This window comes from Natrix helvetica (genome assembly GCF_964273705.1).
Source record: "Natrix helvetica genome assembly, chromosome: 3".
Lineage (NCBI taxonomy): Eukaryota > Metazoa > Chordata > Lepidosauria > Squamata > Natricidae > Natrix > Natrix helvetica.
In genome coordinates this window covers 145,541,222-145,568,994 of record NC_138549.1, presented here as the reverse complement: position 1 = coordinate 145,568,994, position 27,773 = coordinate 145,541,222, and the positions used below count along the sequence as shown (strand labels likewise).

At 42.9% G+C, this 27,773-nt stretch overlaps 1 protein-coding gene across 2 annotated transcripts; it reads right to left on the bottom strand.

Moving 5' to 3' along the window:
• Positions 1-26,687, bottom strand: IFT52 (intraflagellar transport 52). 2 transcript variants are annotated; one of them, XM_081946192.1, is made up of 14 exons: positions 26,399-26,687; positions 22,402-22,526; positions 22,147-22,234; positions 21,612-21,741; positions 20,503-20,578; positions 20,324-20,395; positions 20,008-20,134; positions 16,383-16,469; positions 15,819-15,887; positions 10,989-11,143; positions 4,751-4,838; positions 4,259-4,367; positions 2,297-2,442; positions 1-291 (listed from the first exon to the last, which is right to left on the bottom strand). In XM_081946192.1, exons 1-14 carry the CDS (start codon positions 26,414-26,416, stop codon positions 244-246), a joined length of 1,338 nt encoding a protein of 445 aa, XP_081802318.1. In that variant the 5' UTR covers positions 26,417-26,687; the 3' UTR covers positions 1-243. The 2 variants fall into 2 exon arrangements, with proteins under 2 accessions (XP_081802318.1, XP_081802319.1); XM_081946193.1 differs by lacking the exon at positions 26,399-26,687 and adding an exon at positions 25,601-25,927 and having other exon boundaries at positions 2-291.
• Positions 26,688-27,773: the final 1,086 nt, after the last annotated feature.

The window sequence follows — 27,773 nt, the reverse complement described above, 5'->3', positions numbered from 1 at the left end:
GTACAAATGATTTATTTAAAAAACACATTAAATATACAATATTATATATATATATATATGTATATAAATCAAAATTACTGCCACTTAATACAGTTTCTCATTCAAAATTTTAGATTATCTTCATATTTACAACCTAGTGTATATATAGAAAATTGGCAGATAACAGTCACTTGTCATGTGCTTGTTCAATAAATTATGATTCCTCTTCTTCCAAAAAGACACATTGTTTATACTTTGGATTTTTCAGAAAACACCCTGGAATCCAACTTCACTTGTATCAATGTCATTTTCCTTTCAGAAGAGAAAAAATATATTAAAGTACATCATACATCATCATGGAGTTTCCATTCCTAGCTTTTAAATTTCTAAAGGTATCATTGGAAAATATTTTTATTATCCGAAATTGACTTTAGTAAACAAGAATATTTAGAGATACTTCATCAGCAACTCAGGTCATCCTATCAACTACCTAACTTTGGTTTTTTTTCTGTACTGTACTGCCTCAAATTCTGGAAATTCCCTAGTCATATAAATCAATCAGTGGTGGGTTTCAAAAATTTTTGGAACCTACTCTGTGGGTGTGGCCTCCTGTGTGGGAGTGGCTTGCCGGCCATGTGACCGGGTGGAAGTGGCTTGCCGGACATGTGACCGGGTGGGAGTGGCTTGCCGGCCAAGTTCAGAGAACACCAAAGGACCCCACAGTCCTCTCCTTCCTTATCTTTTTCCTTTTTGTCCTTCGACTTCTCCTCCTTCTCCTTTCCCCACAACCCCACTCCCTTCTAGCACTGATGATGTTACCTAGTTTGGTAATGAAATGTCTGTAAGAAAACCACCAAGCTCAGAAAGCAGCAAGGATCCCACTATCCCCCACCTCCTTTCTCCCTTTCTTCTTTTTGCCCTTTCTCCTCCTCCCCCCCCACCCCACTCCCTTCTAGCACTGATAATGTTACCTAGTTTGGTAATGAAATGTCTGTAAGAAAACCACCAAGCTCAGAAAGCAGCAAGGATCCCACTATCCCCTACCTCCTCTTTCTTCCTTTCTTTCTCCTTTTTGCCCTTTCTCCTCCTTCCCCCCCACCCCACTCCCTTCTAGCACTTCACCAGCTCGGGCGCGACCGGAGAAGTTTCTCTTCTCAGAAATGTCTTCTCAGTGGAGTGGTGGCAGCCTGCCTGTCCCTTTCAGGAGCTCCACTGAGGAAACTTCTCCGGTCGCGCCCGAGCTGGTGGAGCGCCAAGTCGCCAGGGAGACAGTGAGGTGAACCACGTGATCCGAGCAACCACGTGGTTCACCTCACTGACTGTCTCCCTGGTGACGGGCTGGTAGTTGCCGGCATTCCACCAGCTCAGGCGCGACCGGAGAAGTTTCTCTTCTCAGAAATGTCTTCTCAGTGTCCCTTTGAGGTACTTCGACCCCCAGAAGGGAGGGCGTGGGGGGGGCATAACTCTAGCCTCATACACACACACACACACACGTTGCTCAGTAACCCTAACCTTCGCGCTCTTATCCATGCTCTACTCGGCTCCTCACGACTGCAATAGATGTACAGAATTGGCTTTTGGAGCTAAGGTTTCCGGACCCCGCCGCTTCTGGACGTCTATTGCCGTCGCAAGGAGCCGAGGAGCGCAGAGAAGAGCGCGAAGGTTCTTGGTGCTCCGGGAAGCTACGAAAGTGGCTAGGAGAGGCGCGCGGCTTGGTTTAGCCTCCCTGGACATTGCAGCAGCAGCCCCAAGTGCACCGATCTCGCCATTTTTTGCATCGGGGCATGCTGCAAGGGGGGGGGGGAGTGATGACCTTTTCCAGCTGGCGCAAAGGACTTTCCCGGATTTGCTTTAGTGAGCATGGTCCCGCACCTCCACCAGCAACAATCCGGAAAAGGTCTTTACTCCCTCTCTCTTGCAGTAAGCCGCGATGCAAAAAACGCCAAGGCCTTGCGAGTGAGTGACAGGGGCGGGGCAGGAACTTACTTCCAGGTTCATTGACCAACTGGATCGCCCGATCTGGTGCGAACCGGCAGAAACCCACCACTGAAATCAATGTACATAGAACTATTCTGAGTAACTAGAATAGTTGGTTACTATAACCATGAGATGCTTTAAAGTCATAACTGTGAGCCAGGTGCCAACATTGCGATCATGTGACCACAGGGACATGACACCCATAAGTACAAAGATTAGTGATAACTACTACTCATTCAGCACAATCACATGTTTGAATGGTTGCTGAAGAGTAGTCGTTAAATGAGGACCACCTGTAAAACCATTATATATGGCTAGAAGGAAAATGTTTAATAATTACTTGATTTAGCTTCTTGAACTCCACCACTTGAAAGAAAATATGCTCCAGTATATGCTTGGCATCTTGCTGTTCCTTTGGCAGTTTATTTGTTACCCCTAGGATATCGCCACATTTTCTGACATAGAATTCCAGATCATCTTCAGTACCTAATAAAATACAAAGAAATATTACTACACATAGATGCAAATATTATATGGAGCCATGGTACCTATTTCTATAAATAATTTATAATGCCTCATCTTCTAAAGAGCATAAAGAAAGTCGTTTGAAACATCTGTTTTTATAATTGATAAAAAACATTGACATAACTGTAAGGGAAAGAGATAGTTAACAGCAACTGGTTCATGTAAAACATTAAGTGTTATCTGTCATTCCATTCAATGTTCACACATTTGTTGCTTTGAACAACAGGCCTACTTATAAGCAATAACAGAAATAATCGGTAAGCTGAAATTGCTATTGAACTTTGGCAGGAAGGCATTGTGAAATAAGTTTTATAAAATTCAATAAAGCTTAAATGATTATATATTTCATCTATTTTTAGCCACTATCTTATAAATTATGGACTCTGCTATAATGACAAATTATTACATATTTTGTAACTATTATCTTACTGACAGAAACATCAACTATCTTTCATATTTTGCATACAAAACTATTTTTAAAACATTGCTTTTGTTTGAACAAATTAATTTGTACAACTGAAAAATAAACCAAAGGATCTAATGGAATGCCATAATGAAATATATTTTCTTCAGTTGTATTCATTACATGCAAGTAATAATAGGCAATTCCACATATAATAGATGATCTCTGTTTCTAACACATCGGATAATGTTATTTATTTTGTTTATAACACTAATCATATACTTCTATAACTTTATATGAGTTTTCTCTGAATAATATTAATAATCTATCTTTATTATACAGATTTTTCTATTATCACAGAAATATTGTCCCAATATTCTATAGTCATTTAGGCATATAGTGTCTCATTATTTCAGTTTATTTTCATATTTTAAAAGCAATTTATAACCAAATATAATTTACTATCAAAACCAGATTTAGTTTATCAAAATAATTCCATTTTAAAAAAATCATGGAAATTATAGTGCAGATACAGTTACATTTAAAAATGAATTAAAATTTATGTCTTAAAAGATTTAATAGAAGTCTTGATAGATGTTAAGAAATTATGTGAATTAGAAACTTTGACAGAGAATTAAAACTAAGGACTAAATTTTTAAAAATGGTACTTTAAACCAAAGGCAAAATTGAATACAATAACAGCTGTACCACCTGCCAATATTTCACATTTCTCTTGAATAGGTAGTCTGGCTACAATACTTCTGAACATCTTAAAAACCCAAAGTGGCCTAACAACCCTACGGATCTCTCTAAAACAGGGCTGTCATTCTCCTAGCCCGTGCTGACCACGCCCATGCCCATTTTAGAGAAGGGGGAAAAAGTCCTGATACGTCACGTGACGCTGCTGTGATGACATGAGTTTGACACCCCTCCTCTAAAATTAGACAACAGAATTTCTATGTCTAAGTTTGTGGGAAAGTCTCTTCTCCTGATCAAGAATTTATGGCTTTGTTCCTCATGCTTTCTTCTCCAATTGCAAAATTTTCAAAATGGACTTTTTATATCAAATATACCAATCCAAAAATATAGAATCCCTAAAATAAACGGTTAAAATAACGGGTCAAAATTACTTCTACCACAAACCCAGACATGGAGAAATCGTTATTTGTATATATTTGTGTAACACCTCCCACACCCTAGATTCACTATTCATAAATTAACACTTCTAGAGAAAACAACAGAAAATTATAGATGCAAATTTGGCCAACCTTAGTTTGAAATCATGGCTCATTGTGGAGGATTCAAGTTGTTGAAGTACTCAACCATTCTGTAAATTAGCTTAGCAAACTCACCACAAATGTTTGAACTACTCACACTTGTTTGTTATTTGGGCAAGACGAGCCTTCTCAGAAGAAAAAGTTTCATCCAAATCAAACAAGTCCAGGCTGGGAGGAGGCAACTCTCTGAAGGCTGGTGGAAAAACCTAATAAGCAAAAAGATGAAACAAAAATGTCTGATTTGTCCTTTTTTTTTTTTTAAGAAACATTGGTGTAGGATACTAATCAAAGCATTTTAATATCCACAAGAAAGTAATAGGCTGTTTATAAGCTACTGAAAATCTCTATTTCTGTTAGCCTTTATCTGAAATTTTAGCCTTTCCTTCAAACACTTGATTCACCTTTACTACGGGTATTCCAGTAGTAAATGTGCCTCCTATCCATCTTTTGTAATACTCACCTCTTAATTTAACGGATGTATTCTGGCTATTTTTTGCTAATGGATCAAATCTCATATCCAGAATCAAAATACATGTTTTCCCTACACAATTATTTTATTGTAGCAACAACAAATGACACTGTTACTCACTGCTGGTTGGAGTGCAGGTAAAGGTGTTTCAAACTGTGGCTGAATTAGCTGAAGTGGTTCATATTTCACATTCAGCTGTTCATAAGACCTGTAAAATACAGCTAGATTACATAATCTGATAATAAATGTAAAACATCAAATTGCTAATTCAGAACATAATATTATTAAGTATACTCCTAAACACAATTGTTAGGGAGTAAGTTCTACAAAACTGCATGGGGCAACTTTAAAAGAACTCTGATTAGGACTATACTCCAATTAACCTTGTGGACTTCACATAATGTTAATATTTTTACCCATATAATTGAAAGCATTCTATTTTTGCATCAGAATCTAAAATTCAAAAAATTTTGATGCAAAAATAGAAACTTATATAGAACTTGAGCAATGAAGTGCTATTGGTCAATAAGGAAAAGGATGTTATATATTAAGGCCATAGTCCAGAAATGATAACTCTTAGAATAAAACTGGCATCAAGAAACAGGCTAATTAGAAGTTTTGGTTTAAAAAAAGGTACAACTAATTCTTAGGCAGATGTATAAACAAAGAAGAGATTGCTGTGTTTCTTGTTGCTTCGGATTTCCGAAAACTGGCCGTGCGCTTGATGTATCTGCGAATAGTCCTGCGCACATCCAGCATGTGCCAGCGCTTTTCCCTCGGGTGCCGAGGATGCGGACAAAAATCCGGAAGGACTACCTCCTGCGCCCGATGAAACCAGGAATTGACCTTCGGAATGAAGGAAGGGTCCAGCCTCAGGATTACTCTGTCGTTACGAATGAGACACAAGTCCTCTCTGACTGACAAGGCAGCCAGTTCCGATATGCGACGAGCAGACGTGATAGCGACCAGAAAAACCGTCTTGAATGTGAGGTGTCTGAGACTGGCCGTCTTAATGGGCTCAAACGGGGGCCCGATGAGGGACCGCAACACTACATTGAGATCCCAAGATGGGTATCTGTGGACCACTGGGGGTCTCAGGTTGGTCGCTCCCCTGAGGAAACTGCGGATGGTCGGATTCCGGCCAAGAGATGCGTAGCCCTCAACTGAGAGGATGGTTGACAGGGCTGCTGCCTGGCGCCTCAGGGTGTTAGGTGCCAGGCCCTTGTCCAAACCTTCCTGCAGGAAGTCCAGGATGACAGGAACCGAAGCAAGGGGCGCAGACGTACCATGAGCCGTGCACCAGCTGGCGAAGGATTTCCAAGTGGCGTCGTAAATGCGCGTCGTGGACTGCCGTCGTGACGCTTGGATGGTGCCAATCACCTTGTCTGACAACTTGCCTCTGCTTAGGAGATCCCTCTCAAGTGCCAGACGGCCAGCTGCAGCCACTGGGGTTCTGGATGTTGAAGGGCCCCCTGGCTGAGAGAGATATCCTGTGGAGGAATCCGCCACGGTGGTGTGATCGAAAGACTCACCAAGTCTGCAAACCAGGTTCTCCTGGGCCAGTACGGTGCTACCAGCAGCACCTCCGCCTCCTCTGCTAGGATCTTCCTGATGACTCTGGGAAGAAGAGGTAGCGGGGGAAAAGCGTAAAGCAGACCTTTCGGCCACGGGCCGTGCAGCGCGTTGACTCCTTCCGCCCTCGGGTCGTGGAACCTTGTGAAGAACCGCGGAAGATGCGCGTTGGCCGCGGTGGCGAACAGGTCCACCAGCGGGAGGCCGAACCTCTGGGACAGTTGCTGGAACAGCAGCGGATGTAGACGCCACTCCGAGTGGTCGACTGTGGATCTGCTCAGCCAGTCCGCCTGGGTGTTGCTCGTGCCCGAGATGTGCTCCGCCTGAAGAGAAAGGAGATACCTCTCCGCCCATCGACCCAAGAGCTCCGCCTCCTTCATCAGGGATCTGGAGCGCGTTCCCCCCTGTCGATTGATGTGCGCCTTGGTGGCGACATTGTCTGTCATGATGCGCACGTGGTGGCCCTGAACGGTGCTCTGGAAGCGCTTCAGCACAAGCCTGACTGCCCTCAGCTCCAGCCAGTTGATGCTGTGAGCGGCTTCGGAAGGGGACCACCTGCCCTGTGCTAGCTGGTTGTGGCAGTGGGCCCCCCAACCGAACAGGCTGGCATCCGTTGTGATGGTGAGCCTGACTGGCTCCTTGAATGGCGACCCCTTTAACAGGGCCGGAGACAACCACCACTTTAGAGAGCGACGTACCTCTGCTGGAACTGGAATCAGTCTTGTTGAGCTGCTTTCGTTTGTTCTTTGATATGGGAGCAGGAGCCACTGAAGGGGACGGGAGTGAAGTCTCGCCCAAGGCACGATTGACAGGCACGAGATCATCTTGCCGAGGAGCTGTGAGAGCTGAACCACCTTGACTAGATGTGACTGCTGCACCTGAACGACCATCTCCCGAAGGCTGGCCACCCTTTCCGGAGACAGGGATACCGTGCACGAGGTGGTGTCGATGACAGCCCCTAGATGCTTCAGTCTGGTCGTGGGGACGAGATGACTTTTTTCCAGGTTGATGGTGAACCCGTGGTCCCGGAGCGCCTGCATGGTGTGTTCTAGGTCGCTGACAGCTTGTTGATGTGATGATGACAGAATGAGAACATCGTCTAGGTAACAATGGAGTCTGACCGGACGTGACCGTAGAAAAGCCGCCACGGCTGCGAGAACCTTTGTGAATGTCCTGGGCGCCGATGACAGGCCGAATGGCATTGCCCGGTACTGGTAATGGAGGCCCGCGTAAGAGAACCTCAGGAACTTGCGGTGGGCTTTGCGGATAGGGATGTGGAGGTAGGCCTCTTTGAGGTCTATGGACGTTAGTATATCGCCTGGCCTGATGCACCCCAAGATGGACTGGAGGGACTGCATCTTGAACCTGCGATATGTCACATGGTGATTGAACCTCTTTAGATCTAATATCCCCCTCCACCCTCCTGAGTTTTTGGGGACCAGAAACAGGATGGAGTAAAACCCTCTTCCTTCCTGGCCTGCTGGGACAGGTTCTATGGCCCTGATCTCCTTGAGGTGCCTTATCTCCTGTTCCATGAGGGATCTTTTGACTAACCCTGAGGGAACTGGACACCGGATGAAGTGGCGGGGAGGGGGGGACCAGAATTCTAAAGTGAGACCCATGCGGACCGTTTGAAGAACCCACTGGTCCGACGTGGTCTGCTCCCATTTGGCGTGGAACAACTGCAACCGCCCTCCTATGGGAGCTGACCTGTGATGGTCATTTATACCTCCTAAAGGGTCGGGAGCCGGAGCCCCCCCGAAATGGCCGCTTGGAGAAGGGCTGCTGGCGACCTCTGTCTCGAAAGGACTGACGGTCCTGAGACCGCTCACCCTGCTGGGGATACGCCCGATGATAGGGGGCGGAGCTGGTGGAGGGCTCATTGTTCCGAAAGGCCTGCCTCCTGTAAGAGCCAGGACCTTTACGATCAGGCTTTTTGGTGACTGATGGCATCACTTTCTTTTTGTCCTTGTTTTCCACAAGGACTGGATCAAGGACCTCACCAAACAGCTTGTCCCCTTTAAAGGGGGCAGTAACAAGCTTCCATTTGGAGCGCATATCCACATTCCAGTGCCTAAGCCACAGGAGGCGTCTGGAAGTAACATTAGACGCTAGGGCACGCGAGGCAAACTTAGCAGCATTCAGAGTGGCATCAGCAGTGTACTCTGTGGCTGCCATGATTTTATTGATATCCTGCCTGACTTTAACGTCCTTGGCAGGTATCTTCCTCAACAACTGCCTCAGCCACAGGAGAGCCGCCCTGGAGAAAAAGGAGGCTGAAGCGGAGGACTTAATGGCCCATGCAGCTGCCTGATGGGTCTTGTGACAAGCAGTTTCGGTTCTCTTGTCCTCAGCCTTGAGCCCCTCCAACAGGTCAGGAGGGAGCACAGAAGAGGAGGTAAGAGCCGCTACAGGGGGATCGATAGGAGGGAGCTTGAGCAGCTCCTCCAGGCTGGCATCCACCGTATATAGCTTCTTGTCATGGCTGCTGGGGGTAGCCATGGTAGCTGGCTGCGCCCACTGTCTTTGAACTAAATTGAGGAACATCTTGGGTACAGGAACTATTTCCTGGACCGAAATGGGTTCCTCAAAGAGATCCCCAGATAGATCATCAGGGTCTACAACCACCTGAGCTGGGGGGGTGGACCCCATGTGAGTTGAGATCTTAGCCTTATCTAAAATGGTTTTGAAATTATCCAAATTAAATAAGCCTGAAAAGGCCGGCTTTTTGGCGGGGCTTGCCTCATCCCCAGAGAATTCAGCTTCCTGCCTAGGAAGAAATTCCTCTTCTTCCTCCCAGTCTGACTCATCGGAGGCCACTGAAGAATGCAGGGACGGAGGTGGAAGGCTAGGAGTCATCTCTCTGGAATCCTCGTGGGGTTGCAAATGGTGGATCTTGCGAGTGCGCTTGCCACCTTTTCGCATGCCTGCCTCAATGCCCTGGGAAATGGCCCTGTTAATTATTTCCTGCATTTCAGTGGATAGGTTAGGCCCTTGGTCCTCAATGGGGCGAACCCCTTGAGTGGGCCCGGGGATCGGCTGTTGAGGGGCTAAGGGCCCCATTGGAGCTGGTCCCTCCTCCATATCAGAGGGACAGGCAAAGAGATCAGCCTGATCAGCCATGGAATGGCCTGGAGAAGTTGCCATGGCCAAGGAATCCCCTTCCTCTTCACTATCAGAAATGGGGCCTCCCTGGGCTGGAGGAATTTCCCTGGAGGGCTCCCCAGGAGACACCGAAAGGGAAGATTGGGCCTGCTGTTGGGCTTTGGAAACCTGTTTTTCTAAGGCCTTCTGTCGCCTTAATGCATCTTTGTCTAGGCCTGAGCCCTGCTTGGGGCCATGCCTGGAGTAAGGCTTACTCCCTCTAATGGCCTCCCTGGCTGCTTTCCCGGCCTGTCTTACAGGGGCTCTGGAAGAGACACCCTCAGAAGTCTCAGGGGCCTGATCTGCCATGGTAACAATCACTGGTTGGGGCAGTAGGGGGATGGGAAAACCACCACTCACCACCTCCAGAAAGCCCACCGCAGCACGATGCTCCTGAGGAGACAGAGAAACTGCAAGGCCTGAAGTAGCTTGGAATCTTTTAGGCGCGAGCAGAATTCGCTCCCAGCGCCTGCAGGAGAGTAAGGGAGGCGACCCAGCAGGCCACGATCCCACGCCGCTATCACTTGCTTGGATTGGGGCCCAGGTCGCCGGTCACACCGGCCAAGTCTGACTCCACGCAGCTCCTGCAAAGAGCCAGGCACCAGGCAGCTGCGGCAAAAAACTTTTAAAAGTAAAGCCGGAAGATTGCGCAATCCAAAATGGCGGCCGGAACTCACCGGAGCTTTGCACGCCAAATTTAAAGAGGGAAGAAGCCAAAATGGCTGCCCTGGAAGCCCACGCAGCAATTTGACTTGCTAGAAGCACAAATTGCAACGGAGGGCTTCCAGTGGGAATCGGCCCCCAGTAGGGGTGCCCCAACAGCGCTGGCGCCGGCACTCCGACCCACACGCTTCCCCCAACAGCTGCCTGTGGCTTCTAGGAGCCAGAGCAAAGCCCCGGACTCCAGGAGAGCCGAAAGGGTGAGAAAAACCCAATTAAAAAGGGAAAAAAACAAACTTAAATTTAAACTCACCAGCCTGCTCTAAAAATCCTTAAATATGCTGTTTTAAAAAATTATTCTTCCTCTGGAGAGTCCAAGGAATCAATCTTAGAACTGGAGAAAATCTTAAAGCGTCTACTGGGCTAGCTGAATTGAAAAAATCTGGGGAGAGTCGGCACCAGAGGCGTGGCTTAAAGTTTTCAATTCAGTTCTGGGCAGATTGGCTGTGTTTAACCCTTCTTTGGACTCTCCAGAGCAGCGCCCTGGAAAATGCTGTGTTTCTTGTTGCACTGAAGAAACGTAGATATAAGCGCAACAAGTAGCACACCAAGAACAACAACCATAAATCCAGTACTCTTCTCACAATTCCACTGAGGAACACAATCTTCTGCACAGAAAAGGGAAAAAAAACTTTCCTGGCCACAGCCCGTTACTATTTGCTCTTCTTTCTGAATCTGGGTTGATATAGCTCAACTCTTATAACTTTAAAACATTCTGGTGCATACATAGAAGTCCATTAATGACTTATTTGTTTGCTTTCTTAAGTGTTTTATATATATCCAAAATAGATCATAATTATATATACATTGTAGACTTGTAGATTTCTATGCCAATGCATGCAATATTTAAATCCAATTTGTTATTATATTTTTAAAAAATAAGCTATTATTGTAAGAATAACAAATACACTCAGATGCTGACTTAATAATTTTCGGAAGTGCTGTAGTATCTAGCTGGTAAATAGACATATCAAACAGTGTTGTAAAGTCTCGTGGATTTTCATCTCCCTCTTGCAGACAAACTCGTAAACGTTCTGACAAAGTGGCTATATCAGGAAGCATTGTATAATCAGAAATCTGGAAAAAAAAGAGCAAAGTAGCAGCTGGGATTTTTAAAAAATGGGTGTTAATATATTTACATATCTAATATACAATTAAGATATATAAATATAAAATAAGTCTATTTTAATTTCTAGTCAAGATGCTAAATTTAGCAGTATGCAGGTAATCCTAGACTTACAGCCACAATTGGGACCAGAATTTCTGTTGTTAAGCAAGACAGTTGTTAAGTAAAGGACACCCAAGTTTGCAATCTCTTTTCCCACAGATCTTAAACAAATCACCTGCAGTTCTTTACTGAATTGCAGGGTCATGAAGTAAATCCAGATTCCCCACTGATTAGGCTTGTTGGAAGGTAGCTGGGAAGGTTATAAATGGCAAATCACATAGCTCTGGGACACCGCAACCATTGTAACTACATGTTGGTTGCCAAGCACCCAAATTTTGAGCACATGACTGTGGGGATGCTGCAACAGTCCTAAGTGGAAAGACTGGTTATAAGTGACTTTTTTCAGTGCTGGGTACCTTCAAATGGTTGCTAAACAAATGATTGCAATTTGAGTACTACCTGAATTCAAAACCAATCTGTTCCATCTTTAGATTATGAGAAAATACATCTCCTAATGCAAAACTTTTGAATAACAAACTGCTTTAAATCAGTGACGTGCGGTGACGTTTATGACTGGTGAGGCTGGTGACGTCATCAAACCACGTGGTTGCTCCAATCGCACGGGCGCAGCCCAAACGGAGAGGTTTCTTCAGCTCCAGCCTCAATCAGCGCAGCCGCGGTCCCCTTCATCTTGCCTCAGGAAGGAGGGGAATGGGACCATGTGTGCAGGGGAAGGGGATCGCGGCTCTGCTAATCTGAGGCTGTGCGCTGAGGAGCTGCCTGCACACGTGGTCCCATTCCCCTTGCAAGGATCCCGGGCTCGCCCAATGCAAAAAATGCCTAGGTACTGTGTTTCCCCGAAAATACAACCTGTCCCGCGCTCACTGACCTAGCGTTATCCCGAAAGCGCCAAGTTACAGGAGCCGGGGGTGGGGGGAGCGCTCACGTTGCTTGCCGCCTTCGGTATACCGCTAGGTTGGGGAGTGGCGTTCTGTCTGGCCAGAGGGGAGAGTTGACGGGCGGCTGCTCTCTTGTGAACTGGCTCCCGAAGAGCCGGGCACAGCAGCAGCCGCCCGGCAAATCCCCTCTCCAGCCGGGAAAAGCGCCATTCACTGACCTCAGCAGCCGCCCGGCAAATCCCCTCTCCAGCCGGGAAAAGCGCCATTCACTGACCTCAGCAGCCGCCCGGCAAATCCCCTCTCCAGCCAGGAAAAGCACCATTCACTGACCTCAGCAGCCGCCCGGCAAATCCCCTCTCCAGCCGGGAAAAGCGCCATTCACTGACCTCAGCAGCCGCCCGGCAAATCCCCTCTCCAGCTGGGAAAAGCGCCATTCACTGACCTAGGGGGTACCAAGCCCTTGAGCAGCTCTCCCAGGCCACCGCTGCTGGCTCCTGCTGCCCGCCGCTGGCTGCTGCTGCCCGCCGCTGCCCCCCGCCGCCCCGCTCCGCTCCGGGCATAACTTCCAAACTCCAAAACTTCCAGCATCGGCCGCTCTAGGAGTGCTCTCTATGGTGGGCCGGCTGCTGGAAGACTCTGTCCGGAAAACTCTCTGTCCGGCAGCCGGCCCACCATAGAGAGCACTCCTAGAGTGGCCGATGCTGGAAGTTTTGGAGTTTGGAAGTTATGCGCGGAGCGGAGCGTGGCGGCGGGGGGCAGCAGCAGCCAGCGGCAGGCAGCAGGAGCCAGCAGCGGTGGCCTGGGAGAGCTGCGCAAGGGCTTGGTACCCCCTAGGTCAGTGAATGGCGCTTTTCCCGGCTGGAGAGGGGATTTGCCGGGCGGCTGCTGAGGTCAGTGAATGGCGCTTTTCCCGGCTGGAGAGGGGATTTGCCGGGCGGCTGCTGAGGTCAGTGAATGGCGCTTTTCCCGGCTGGAGAGGGGATTTGCCGGGCGGCTGCTGAGGTCAGTGAATGGCGCTTTTCCCGGCTGGAGAAGGGATTTGCCGGGCGGCTGCTGCTGTGCCTGGCTCTTCGGGAGCCAGTTCACAAGAGAGCAGCCGCCCGTCAACTCTCCCCTCTGGCCGGACAGAACGCCACTCCCCAACCTAGCGGTATACCGAAGGCGGCAAGCAACGTGAGCACTCCCCCCATCCCCGGCTCCTGTAACTTGGCGCTTTCGGGATAACGCTAGGTCAGTGAGCGCGGGACAGGTTGTATTTTCGGGAAAACACGGTACCTAGGCATTTTTTGCATCGGGGGAGCCCGGGATCCTTGCAAGGGGAATGGGACCACGTGTGCAGGCGGCTCCTCAGTGCACAGCCTCAGATTAGCAGAGCCGCGATCCCCTTCCCCTGCACACGTGGTCCCATTCCCCTCCTTCCTGAGGCAAGATGAAGGGGACCGCGGCTGCGCTGATTGAGGCTGGAGCTGAGGAGCCTCCTGCACACGTCCCATTCCCCTTGCAAGGATCCTGGGCTCGCCCGATGTAAAAAATGGCGAGATCGGCACACGTGGGGCTGCTGCTGAGATGTCCAGGGAGGCTAAAGCAAGCCGCGCGCCTCTCCCAGCCACTTTCACGGCTTCCTGGAGTAATTTTTTTTATATTTTCATGATGAGAGCGGTGAGGCTCTGCCTCCCCTGCCTCACCTGACTGCATGTCACTGCTTTAAATAACAAAATACTTTGGTCGGAATATACTCATGTTAACACTGATTGTAAAATTATTTTATTTTTTGTTGTGAAATCCAACTTGGAATGGTGGTAGTGAAAGGGGAGCATTGGATACTGAAATAAAGCACAATCATATATTTTGCTTAAATAAAACTTTTAACTTAAATTGTGACAAGTTATTAATCAGGCCAAATACTTTTATGAATCTGACAATATATTTTCAATGTAATCTAAATTCGTTCAAAGGTCGTAACAAAATATTGAAACTTTGGTCATGGTAATTATAACATCTCAATAAGGAGTGGCACGAATCTCCCAGTTGTAAAAGTTTTAAAACTATCAAACATGTCCTGTGTAATGGTCCTATTTTAAGTATAAAATAGGAAAGGACATATATAGGATTAAAAATTTCATTTTGAGGCATATTTTTGCCCTTTGTGGTATGGCTAAAGGTGGGCCAGAAAAAAATAGATCTTCATTATGTCATAGAATAATGATAAAATACAGGATAATACTTCCATTTAGAAACTTACATGGGATAAACCCCACAAGATTCTTGGAACATTTTAATGCAAACATGTCTAGATGAATTCTTATTGAGAGAAAATGTATTTTTTTGCACAAATAGTTCATGCTCTTATAGTCTTCTGACAATTTGCCCTGATTGTATAATCTCATCAGATTTGCTTTGTAATTGTTTAAATTTGTAGATATATCGGGACCCCAACAGTTACTTACAAAGCCTTTTGTTAAAACATTAAGAGAGGCTGATATAAATAACACATAATATACGCAAATTGATGCAACTATATTTTAAAGATTTAGAATTATACCAGAAAAGAAATCACCTCTATGAACAATATGTTGCCAACTTTTGCTGAGGACAAATGTCTGAAATCAACTATTTTAAAACAAAAGTTATGGTTTTTGTAATTAAATAATCATCCAATAGAACTTGTCATTCAAGTACTGAAGCAACTCTAAGCCCCATGCCAATTATGTTATCCTAAATGCACATGCTTCTGCCAACCTAGCAGTTCGAAAGCATGTAAAAATGCAAGTAGAAAAATAAGAACCACCTTTGGTGGGAAGGTAACAGTCTGGATTTAACATACAAATTGACCTATCAACCTTGTCTATGTTTCCAACTAAATCTACTCATCTATTCTCCCCAGTAAAATACTTCAACCAAGTAACAAACCTACATTCAAGAGAAGTTTTCTTTGATCAAAGTTAATGTGCTCCCACCAATGTTACTGAGGGGAGATATTGACATGTTCAGCTTGAGGGTAAATTGTACTTCTGCAGTGGAGGAACAATTCACATGCTGAATCATGTTGTTTTGATTTACTTCTACTAGGATAAAGCTCGGCAGGAGTTGTTATTTCCATATAATCCTCCAGCTGTTATTATCAGTTCAGCCTGACTCTGTCTTACAAAATGTTGCTAAGTGGTGTTCTACGGTCTGCACAATATGCCTCAATATGCCTTTAAGTAGTTCTTACAGCCTCCTTTTTGATTCTGCTGATAATTTATTTTAAATAATTTTGGTTAGAGGTAAATGTAGGCATTGGTCCAGCTGATCACCTATACCTAACTATTATGTTTTTTTTAATTAGCCTTTGATACCTTCCTTTAATTTACCGGTAGGAATTATATTTTTACCTGAAATTTATTCGTCACATCTATAGCCTTAATTTCTTTAAGGCTTAGAATTACACTAAAAAGAAAAATCACATGTAAGTATGACACATTGCACTAATTTTTTAAACTAATTTTAAATTCCAAATATTTATCTGAAAACAGTTATATCTTGCTTCTTCAAATTTATTTCTGTTTGTGACAAAAGTGGTCTCTCATTTCCATTACATGATGCCTCATGAATTTGTTTAATTTTTATAATATTTTATAACAACTTATGGTTTGTGCAATAAAGGTTATGTACATCAACATATACACATATAATATATACTTACTTCTGGATCTTCTGCATCTATCTGATTTAAGTGAATGTCATTTGTTGTAAGCCACTGGAAAAGTACTTCCTAAGAAACCACAGAAATTTGTTACATTTGTAAAGCATTTAAACAACTATGATTAAAAACCTGGTCCCACAATTCAATTCCTTCGTTTCCTTAATCTTTGTGAAAGTTTGATTACCTTTAATGGGCTTTAAAACTTTTACTGTATTAGTGAATTAGTGTTTGGTCCAGCAATCAAGTATTATGTGTTTACAAATTCTTGAATTGCCTGAAAATATTGTATCAGCATTAAATGCATTCTCCCCATTGGCTGGCTTAGCATCAGTGTATCAAAAAACCAACAACCCAAGAATATAGTATATTTGATTGTAGTAGTATATAAATTTCATAAATCCATGCTTGCATTCATGAACACATAATAAATATGTCTGAAGGAAGGAATAAAGCAGCAAACTTTTCTACCTGCATTGGTTTAAATATGCTGTGTTACACTGAGCTTCAGGGGAAAAAATTACCAATCTTTCATTTGAAAAGACATAAGATTAAACAATGACTCACCATGATTTTGGTATTTTCTTCTTTTTCCAAATACTGATCACTGAACATATGACACGATCCCAATACTGCTAATTTGCCACCTTGAGTCTATCAAATAATAAAGGTAAGACAGTACAAATATGAAGTATCATCATCTAACGGAAAATCTAAAACGTACTATTTAGATTAAGTTGATTCCATTTTAAGAGTGAGGTATATTTTTTATAATATGTAGGGGATATAATGAAGAAAACCACTGATCAACAGAGATCTGAACAATTGCTCTGGTTATTGTGATATTATTTTAAATTAACATCATTTCGTTAGCAAACAAGGATTAATCAAGATTTAAGACACCACTTTTAAGTTTATTTTTCCTGAGCCAGTAAAAAAATCAACAATATACACAAATGTTCCATATTTTCTTGTTCATTTTAACTGATCTGAAAAATAGACAACAGATAAATCCCTATAATAGGCACATTTGGTTTTTAAAAAATCCACCAACACTCACTTCATTTACACACACACAAATGTATAATACTGCATCTCTCTCTCTCTCTCTCTCTCTCTCTCACACACACACACACACACACGACCTGGTCAACTGCAAATACTGTAGATGACATTTGAGACCTAGGTCTAGATTTTAATAATAACTATAATAATTATAATCACTATACTGTATTTTTGTCAGGCAAAAGTAATCAGAACCATTTCTGAACAGTCTCAAACAAAAATGTTATTGCATCTATGGAGATTCACAGTCATCCAGATTGTTTCAAAGGTGCTTTTTAAAGAAGCAACTGGCCTTTCTTCTTTTTCTTTGAAGACCTTTCACTTCTCATCCAAGAAGCATCTTTGGCTCTGATTGGATGGTGGAGAATGGGAGGATTTATATTCCTTGCAGACAGTTCATCATTAGCATTCATTTAGAGTCTCATTAAGGCCCCTTGGAGGTTTATCTGTGTCCTTAGCGTCACCAGAGTAATGCAAATGAGTATGGACCCTTCTTGGAACTGCTGAGAAGACTGTGTTGTAGACTGATGAAAGATGTCATATCACTCCTCCTCTGTTGAGAGAGGGCTGTTCAACTCTGAAATTAATGGCCCCTTTAACTCCTCTTTTAAACCAGCAGTCCTCTCTGTCCAAAATGTGGACTTGCTGTTTTCAAAAAAGTGGCCTTTGACTTTTAAATATAGACAGACTGCTAAATCTAGTCCTGATTGGTTTGTTCTGCTATGTTGGGCCCTGCATTTATGAAGTGATTGTTTTGTTATTGCTAGTCTATATTAGAAGAAGCTCACATGATTGACTGCATTCCCTAGATCAGTGATGGCGAACCTATGGCACACGTGCCACAGGTGGCACGCGGTGCCATTTGTCAGGGCACGCAAGGCACTACCCTGTCAGCTGGCCAGCGGGCATGCTCGGAGGGTCCTTTTGACTGCTTCGGAGGCTTCAGGGAAGCCTCCTGAAGGTCCCTGAAGCCTCCGGAGGGCTTCCAGGGGGGCAGGGGAGACTGGTTTCACCCTCCCCAGGCTCCTATAAAGCCTCTGGAGACTGGGGAGGGTGAAAAAAGCATGAAAAAAGGGGGGGGGCTCACGCCTGTAGTGCATGCATGCGCACTGGGGGGGTCACGCATTGCATTATGGGTGCAGCACGCCTGCACATGACCCCCCTGCGCTCCCCCCTCTTATGGCACGTGAGCCAAAAAAGGTTCGCCATTGCTACCCTAATGATAAGATAAGTCTTCATGGATTCTGGAGTTGGTTAGACCAGTGGTGGGCAACCTTTTTTTTCAACTGAGCCAAATCTCGCCAAAACCACGATTGAAATTTATTTGGAGAGCCGCATTTTTAAAACCGAAAATACATAGGATGGTACACTGTTTTTAGTTTCAATAAGTTTTTATTGAGAATATTCCGCATGCAAGTATCCACATAGGTGGGGAGGATACAAATAACACAACTAATAAAATAAAAACTTTAGAACGATATTATTTATCGATAACGTTAAATTCCATAAAATTTGCCTTACAATGTAGAGAAAATTACATCCTGACAATGACTGACAAAGTCACAACCACTAATGTGAACATTGGCCTTGCATTTCCTTGGATAGTTTGAGTAAGTCAGGTTTGTATGTTGTTGCTTTTAATTTCATCTCCCTCTCCCACTTTCTTTCTTTTTTTCTTTTTCTTTCTCTCTCTCTCTCTGGCTCTTTGTCTCTCTCTCCCTCCCTCCCTCTCTGTCTCCCTCTGTCATTTTCTCTGGGTGTCTATCTGTCTGTCTCTCTCTCTCTGTATCTCTGTCTCTCTCTCCTCCTTCCCCCATCTCTGTCACTCTGTGTGTGTGTGTGTGTGTGTGTGTCTGTCTGTCTCTCACTCACTGTGTGTGTGTGTGTGTCTGTCTCTGTCTCTCCCTCTGTCTCTCTCCCCTCCCTCTCTCTCTGTCACTCTGTGTATGTGGGTGTGTCTGTCTCTCACTCATTCACTTAATCACTCACTCTGTGTGTGTCTCTCTCTCTGTCTGTCTATCTTTCTCTCCCTCCCTCCCCCTCTGTGTGTGTGTGTGTGTCTGTCAGTCTCTCTCTGATTCCCTCCCTCACTCCCTCTCTGTTCCTCTCTCTGTCTGTCTGTCTCATTCACACACACACACACACACACACACACTGTGGTCACCTTGTTGAGTGTTCCAATCACATTTGAAATGTGATTGGAACACTCAACAAGGTGACCACAGTGTGTGTGTGAGTGAGACAGACAGACAGAGAGAGGAACAGAGAGAGGGAGTGAGAGAGGGAATCAGAGAGAGACTAACAGAGACGAATCAGAGAGGTACTTTTAACTACCTGGCAGCGGCGTTTTGGCTTGGGGGGCTCCTCAGAACTTCCCAAGACTTCGGAGGGAAGTTTACAGCCCTCCCTCGGAACGCTTCGGAGGGAAGCTTCTTCAAAAGCCCTGGCGAGTGACAAGAAGTCTCCCAGGCTTTAATTTGCCGAGCTGTGCGCACGAGCCTGTTTTCCACGCCGTGGAGCAGCGGCGAGATTCTGCGCGGCGAGCGATGATTCCGGGGGCCATCCGGGAAGATGAGGAACGCGAGGGGGGACCCTGCCCCCCCACTGATGGCCCCCGGAATCATCGCTTGCCGCCCAGAATCTCACCGCTGCTCCACGCCGTGGAAAACAGGCGCGCGCGTACAGCTCGGCAAATTACAGCCTGGGAGACTTGTCTCGCCGGGGTTTTGCAGAAGCTTCCCTCCGAAGCCCGAGAGGAGGGAGGGAAGCGGGCGCCCGGCACACAGAAGAGCCAGATTAAAATGTTTAAAGAGCCGCATTTGGCTCGCGAGCCGCGGCTTGCCGACCACTGGGTTAGACCTATGCTGCTTTCTATAGTGCAAAGACTCTAAACTTGGCTCCTTCTTAACACCTCCTTCCAGTCTAGCAGGAATTTCCTCCACAACTTTAAAGTGTTTTAATGATAGCAGTATCTATTTCTAACAATTGCTAAACCAGGTGGGCAAGGGAATAGAGTAGTTGTTAATACCCTTGTGTTTCAAACCACGTCACAGTATGTTCAAATGGCAAAATACAGAGGAAATATGTTATCATAAAGTTGGACCGAAGTTGTAACTCAGTAACGTACCTTGTAAGGATAAAAAGCCAAAATGGGTCTATTAAGAGGAAAACAGACAGAGCCTGTAGACAGAACAGCCACTGCAGGTTTCATCACATTTAATGTAGCACCAAACGGATATACAAAAGTGAGAGCCCTAGAAAAAAGATGCAAAGAATGTCATGGCCAATTTTAAAACATTGCAGCACTGTGCATTTCCAGATGCGCGCGCGTGCACACACACACACACACACACACACATGCATATATAGTAACAATACTTCCCTATAAAAATGGTCTCACTTTAAAAAAATGGCATGCACAATGTAGCATACAGGATACTTACTGCGAATCATTTCCACCAGTATCTTCATCTATTATCCCAGTCACTGTTTTTCCTGCAGCTCTGCTGATTTCCCTTATTGGGAGAAATAAAAAATCAACTGAGATTAAATCAACAGTGATTTAAATAAAATTTGCCTGAAATGATTTATTATCCATTTATTAAATCGGTAAATGACTTACCGATTTAAAACTCCATTAGACACCAAGGCTTCTTTAGGATGGAAATATTTATAATACACATTTCTCACCACAGAATCTTAAAAGAAAGACAAACAAATAGTTACTGAAGTACATTCCTTCAAGATAGAGATTCTATTTCATGGGCATAATTAATTCCATTTCAAATCATGAATCTATGGTCAGTGGTGGATATACAATTCTAGCAAAGTATAAATTCACAGTTAAACTAAATGAGAGCAGTGCAGTGGCACAGGGACTCTCTTTAGTAGGTCCACTGTGATAGCTGTCTTTTATTGTCTCCATGCTCTGGGCACTGCTATTATTCCAGGCACACTGCAGCTTGGCATGCTATTCACTATAAACCAAGGACCTTCTGTTAGAATTCTGCTAGAGCATATTATGTATATGTGGCAAATGGAATAGATTGCTGATATTTTAATATGTAGGAAAGTTACCGCCCAAATGGAATAGCTGTAGCAACAAAGGCAGTATAGCAACATATGTTTAACTAAAAATCATACTGTCCAATTATTAGGAGTGCAACTATAACAAACATGACATATTCAGATGAAAATTTAATATTATTTATTTAATACATTTATTTACTGCTTCCTATATCTATGTTTCATCCATTCATTCCTAAAACCTATATAACTGCCTGAAGTCAGATTCTTGACATCTTATAGAAATTATTAAAAAATACCGAAACATTAGATTATAGTTAATATACAAAACTAAATATGCACAATTAAGAAGAGTCGTCACAGTATATCATACAGTTGTATCTCTAAGTGGTTTACCACAACATAAAAGAAAACAGGCAATAAATTGAAATAATATAAAATCAATGCAATGAAAAAGTAACATAAAGATAGCTATATGTTCTTATACAGGATTATTTCCAAAATCAACAGATATTAAGAATAAAAATACTTGTCAAAACTACAACCAAATTTACCTTTCTTTTTTAGACAATTATTAGCCTAGATGTGAAAATATAAAAGATGTCAAAATAGATATTGAGTTATAATTTGTTTTCTATTTTGAACTAGGAGTTTGGATACATTTTGAAAACTGTAAAAGTAGAAATTTTTCATGTAATTTATTACCATTATTGACCATGATCCCGAACTCTTCTAATAAGAAGTTGATGTTAGTATCATAACGAGATTCACCACCTTCTCCCAGCATCACCAAGATATTCCCACCACTTTCTAGATATTTCTTCAGAACTTCAAACTGAGAAGGGGAAAAAAAAGCAGAAAAAACTTATTGATACAATAAGTACAAAAAGTATGGTTTCATACTTTTTTCTTAGTCAATAAGAATATTAAGACAGTCTTGAATATTAAGACAGTCATACTACATGACTTGTAATATTTATATCTTTTATTATTTCCAAAATCTCATTTTCCATTTAAAATGTGTGTATTTTTAATAAGAAAATGATCAATCATACAATTTTATGATAGAAATTTACAAGCTAATCTGTTCCTTGGTACATAGCAAAATGTGCACAGAGAACCTTTCTGTTTCCCCACCAAAATATAAATCTTATGATAAATATTTAAGTTCTTCTCAATATTTAAGATATAATTAACCTCTGGACAATAAACAGATAATGTATTCAATGCTAGCACATACTTCAGCAGCTGTAAATTTTTCTCTGGGTCCTGCAGTAATCCAGAGTTTTACTCCTGAAAGTTTCTCTGAAGTGATTTCATCTTTTAAGCTAGGAACAAGTAAACAAGAAATCTCATTCCACCATTTGAAAAAGCAAAAAAGAAATGCAATCTGTTTTAAGGAAAACTTTAGGACATGTTTATTAATTTAACAGATATAGATCAGAACAAATTACAGATTTCAAAAAAGACATAAAATACGATGAATTCCACCTACCTCTGTATTTTCCAGTTACTACGAAGTTTTTTTTGTAAAATCCTATAACCACTGTTCATAGTAAAAATTTCTTTTTTGGAAGCATTGAAGATAATAATATTCCGAAGATCTCCCTCCATAATTATCTTAAAGATTAAAAAAAAGTACAATTACATAAACAAAGGAACAGCAAATCAATGTTATAAATATCAATTAATATATATTGTCTCTAGCATAGTATGCAGTATAGTATTTTAAAAAAATAAGATTAAATTTGTTATCTTGTTTATAGCAATTCTAAAGACAATATTATTAGGTGCCCAGAGTCACTTCCTTGAGATGGGGAGTCATATAAATTCAACAAACAAATGAATAAATGAAATTATGAAAGTGAAAATTGATCTAATAGTCCAGCGGTGGGATTCACTTACCTTCCCTACCTATGCACACCGTCTTCTGCGCATGCACAGTGCGCACTCATTATGTCAAGGTAGTTGGGCGGAGCTTCACCCGAACTAGAGAGAACCAGCTGAATACCACCTCTGTAATAGTAATTACCATTCATAATGTTTTCAATTATACTTTCTCCCTAAAAACACTCTATTTGCATAATGAACTCTCAAAGTCCTGCTATTAAGGGAACCAAGTATGCATATGATGTAAAAATGGCATGTTGGGAATTAAGACATCCAAAATTCCAATATTAGGGGTTCAATGTGAAATACATCCTTATTGCCCATTGAATTTTTTCCTGTTGGGGGAGGACAGAAAGAGAGGTGTGAAAAATCCCATTCCTATATAATTTACAGGAAATGAAGAATTCATAATTCCTCTATTTAAAGCAAAAAAGGATCTCCCAACTTCCTTTTTAAGCAAATAATGAAAAAAATATCTTTAAATATTATTTTTTTCCAGACATTTTTTCTACCAAGTAATGAACAAATATTTAGTCATAGATAACTGTTATAAAATTATCTTCAATGACACAAATATATTAGTAGTACATAGAGGGCATATTTACAAAACAACTTCAAAAAATTTAAAGAGATTCTGATAATTATAGCTGCAGGAAAGAAAATAGTATGCTCTTTAATGTAATTCTCAGCATCTTTTCTGGATTACAATTCTTGGTGAAAAACCATGAATTATATTACTATACGATTCCACAATGTAGCTGCATTTGCAGCTAGAAAAATAGAAGGAATTATATTGATTAATCTATGCCTGTCCTTGAGGAACAGAATTAAAGACTGGTTCAGACATAATTAGGCCTATTCTAAAAGGAGGAGGACATTAGGACACAGCATCCTTTTTAGGATAGCCCTAATTAAGTCTGAACCAGCCTTTAATTCAAGGAAAACTTGTCCTAATGTCCTCCATCTGACAGCATAGCATTAAAATTAAATATTGTTTGGCTTTTCTGGAATCTACTGTACAAACTATCTCTTCTTGATCAGCTTTTCTTTGCAGCACAATCTTCCCTAAAAAAAACACCGTATTTTTCGGAGCATAAGACGCATCGGAGTACAAGACGCACCCAGGTTTTGAAGAGACAATTTTTTTTTAAAGTAGGTAGGTAGATGGAGAGAGAGGGAGAGAGAGAGAAATACAGTAGGGAGGGAGGGAGAGATTAGTTAGGTAGGTAGGTAGATAAAGGGATAGAAAGAGAGAGAGAGAGAAATAGAGAGAGAGAAATACAGTAGGTAGGTAGGGAGAGAGAGTGTAGTTGGTAGGTAGGTAGGTAGAGGGATAGAGAGAGAGAAATAGAGATAGAGAGAAATACAGTAGATAGGTAGGGAGTGTAGATAGGTAGGTAGAGGGATAGAGAGAAAAATACAGTAGGTAGGTAGGGAGAGAGAGTGTGTAGATAGGTAGGTGGGTAGGTAGGTAGAGGGATAGAGAGAGAAAAATAGAGAGAGAGAAATACAGTAGACAGGTAGGGGGAGAGAGAGAGTAGGTAGGTAGGTAGACATATAAGTAGATAGAGGGAGAGAGAGAGATATAAATACAGTAGGTAGGTAGGGAGAGAGAGAGAGAGTAGGTAGGTAGGTAGATAGATGTTTCCAGGTGTATTTATCCATGTGCTGGAGAAGAAAATCGCTGACAACCTGTAGCACCTAAAACTCATCAACCACTCTAACGAAACAGCTTTCCGAAGGGGGAAAAAAGGTTTTTCAATCTGCAAACCTCCCCAAAATGGCCCGTTTTTCACGAAAACGGGCCTATTTTTTTTTTCAAATAAAAGGCATGAATAGCCTTGTGGGGGCTTGCAGAGTGCTCCTGGGGGTGGGGGTGGGGGCAAAAAAGAGCAAAAAGGCCAGTTTTTCACAAAAACGGGTCGTTTTTTGTCAAAAAATATGCATGCATAGCCTTATGGAGGCTTATAGAGTGCTGCTGGGGGAGGGGCAAAAAAAACCTGGCCCATTTGTTTGCTCATTTCTGCCCTCCACAGCCCCCAGAAGCTCTGTGAAAGCCTCCAAAAGGCTATGCACGGCCATTTTGGTGAAGGGATGGGGCTTCCGGAGGCAAAAAAATGCTGTATTCTGTGTATAAGACGCACCCAGATTTTCAGCCTCTTTTTAGAGGAAAAAAGGTGCGTCTTATACTCCGAAAAATACGGGTTAGTCACTGCAACTTAACAAGTTCTCACTGAAATTGACCCAACTTTAATCAGTTACACACCAACCATTTTCTCCTAACCTATTCTAGCACATTCTTGACATTCAAAAGCCAGTCTTTCTGATGCTAGAAAAAATAATTTCATATTCATGTAGACCAATGACTTTTTTCTGTCTCCGATGTCAAGAAAGTTAAATAGTGTATCCTCCTTTACCTCTTTCTAATTGTCATTTAACAATTCAATTGTTCACAATGTGAACAATTTAATCTGTTCAGAAATCTGGTAATTCTACAGGTAATGCTAAACCACAATGGGCCCCTTTGCTTCTGCATTAACATGGGGTAAAAACCTACCCATTATAAGTGTATGTTCTGCAACAAAATATCGTTAAAAAATACCATCTTCAACAGTAGTAAAAACTATTGTTCTATATTTAAAAAATTATGACTATATGTCCACACAGAAAGAGAAATTATCATGTTCTCTGTGGGTGTGTCCCTATGTTGTGAAGGGGAATAGTTATAAGGATACAAACTTGTTGGTTTTAGTAGAAACATTTGCTTTCTAAAACGGGATTAGAGAGACATTCAGCATGCCTACCTTCTACAGAAATGAATTGTCCAAGGACTCTTGGATGAGGTTTTTTGTTCATCAACCTGATGTTAGAAACGAGGCTCCTTGCTAAGGAAGTGTTGCCACATATTCTCCATCAAGGGACTGATGAAAAAAAATCCTTTTTTTTCAGGCAGGAAGAGGAGGCTCTTTGCATCCGTTGAATTCAGGAGAGGAGAATCTCTTGTTTTCCAAAAGTTGCTAAACTACCATTCCCAGCATCCTTGGCGATGCTGGTCTGATCCCAGCTGCAAACAGTTGGAGGAGCCTACAGTTCCTCAGCCACACTTTAATACAGAGGTCTTCAAGCTTGGCAACTTAAAGACTTGTGGACTTCAACTCCCAGAATTCTCAAAGCCACACTTTAATACAGAGGTCTTCAAACTTGGCAACTTTAAGACTTGTGGACTTCAACTCCCAGAATTCTCCAGCCATGCTGGCTGGAGAATTCTGGGAGTTGAAGTCCACAAGTCTTAAAGTTGCCAAGTTTGGGAACCCCTGCTTTAATACTTCTGCAACGGTTGGGACTAGGAGGAATTAAGGAATAAAAATAGGAGACCCTCCTCTTTGAGGTAGCGCATGCATTGTAAAAACCCTCTTCCAACAATCCCAAAAAAGGGACGTTTGAGCCTCCGGCTCGAGGGGCTTGTACGCATCTCAAGGCCAGCCCGGTTTTCCTTCATGTAAATGGACCCGTAGATGCAAGGACGGCAAACGAGCGTTTTTATAGTTGAGTCTCCCCCGTATTACTAACTCGCCCTTTCCCTCCCAAGGAAATCCATTTACCTGCGGAGTCGCCACCATGTTTTTGTCGGTTCCTCGATTAGGAAACGTCGATAGCGGCGGCGGCGGCGGCAACACGCGGTAACTAAGGGCCGCTCCACCCTAGCAACGTGATTTTCTTCCTGCGCGTGCGCGGAACGCGCCTTAGCTGTAAACCTCCGGAGGGGTGGGGTGGGGGACAAAAATTGAGAGGTTTGATGACATCTGATCCGGGAATGTTAAGAGACTCGCAGACTTGGAACTGCTGCAGAGGGGAGGGCTTCGCCGGCGGAATCCTCCACTCTTGGAAATAGGGGGAGCTTGTGAGATTCTGCGATCGCGAGAGGAGGGGGGGAAATGTTTTATCCGTCCCCGCCTTTAGCGCGAACCAGCAGCAATTAAGAATATTAATTACAATTTAGAATTTATATTAATCCTCCTGGCTTACTTGTTTGCAAATCTATAGCTCTTTACGCTTTCTAAGAAAAATGTTCCCCAACAAGAGGCATAAAACACTGTCTTGGCTTGATTCTGGCATTATATCAATCCATATTTATTTATATAAATAAATTATTATTTTACAAGTAATTCCAGGGGAGAACATATTTAATATTCCTTCTTCCTCCTATTTTCACCACAACAACCTCGTGAGGTGAGTTGGAGAGAAAGAGAAAGTGACTGACTCAAAGTCACCCAGCCAGCTTTCATGCTTAAGGTCAAAACTAACATTTACAGTTTTCAGGTCTGGTGCCTTAACCACTAGACCAGTGTTTCTCAATCTTGGCAACTCTTCAAGTTGCCAAGATTGAGAAACACTGCACTAAACCAAACTGGTGCTCTCTACACTGAACTAGGGCTGCAAAATTCAAGCTACTATTGAATGGTAGCAATTCTTTTCTGTATCATTTTGCTCCCTTAAAAGTGGATGTATATAAATGTATAGGTTGCTTGACCATGATTTATTGACTAAACCACAATTAGCTTCATTCACACATTAGTTGAATGAATTGGTTTCATTCAAACCAACATTAAGGATGGCTTGTGCATGGTGGTTTGTGTATGGTGGGAACTGTAAGTACTTTGCACTAAGGAACCATCTCATTATAGTTTAACGTGTGAACCGAGGCAGGTGAGGTTTTCAGGTCAAGTTACAGAATTGCAAGTCATTTCAGTGGCTGTTTTCAAAACAAATCTAATCTGAACTGGTCAGAAAAATATTGATTTCAGTGACCACTGAAAATAACAACGTTTGGTTTATCTGTTATTTGCTTTGCCACTTGTGTACCCTGCCACTTATATACCCACATATACCCTCCCCCACCCAGTAGTAGCCACCCCAAGTCCTGCTATGCTCACACTACACTTGCCTGCTGGCACCTTATTCCACCTAGTTGGCAGT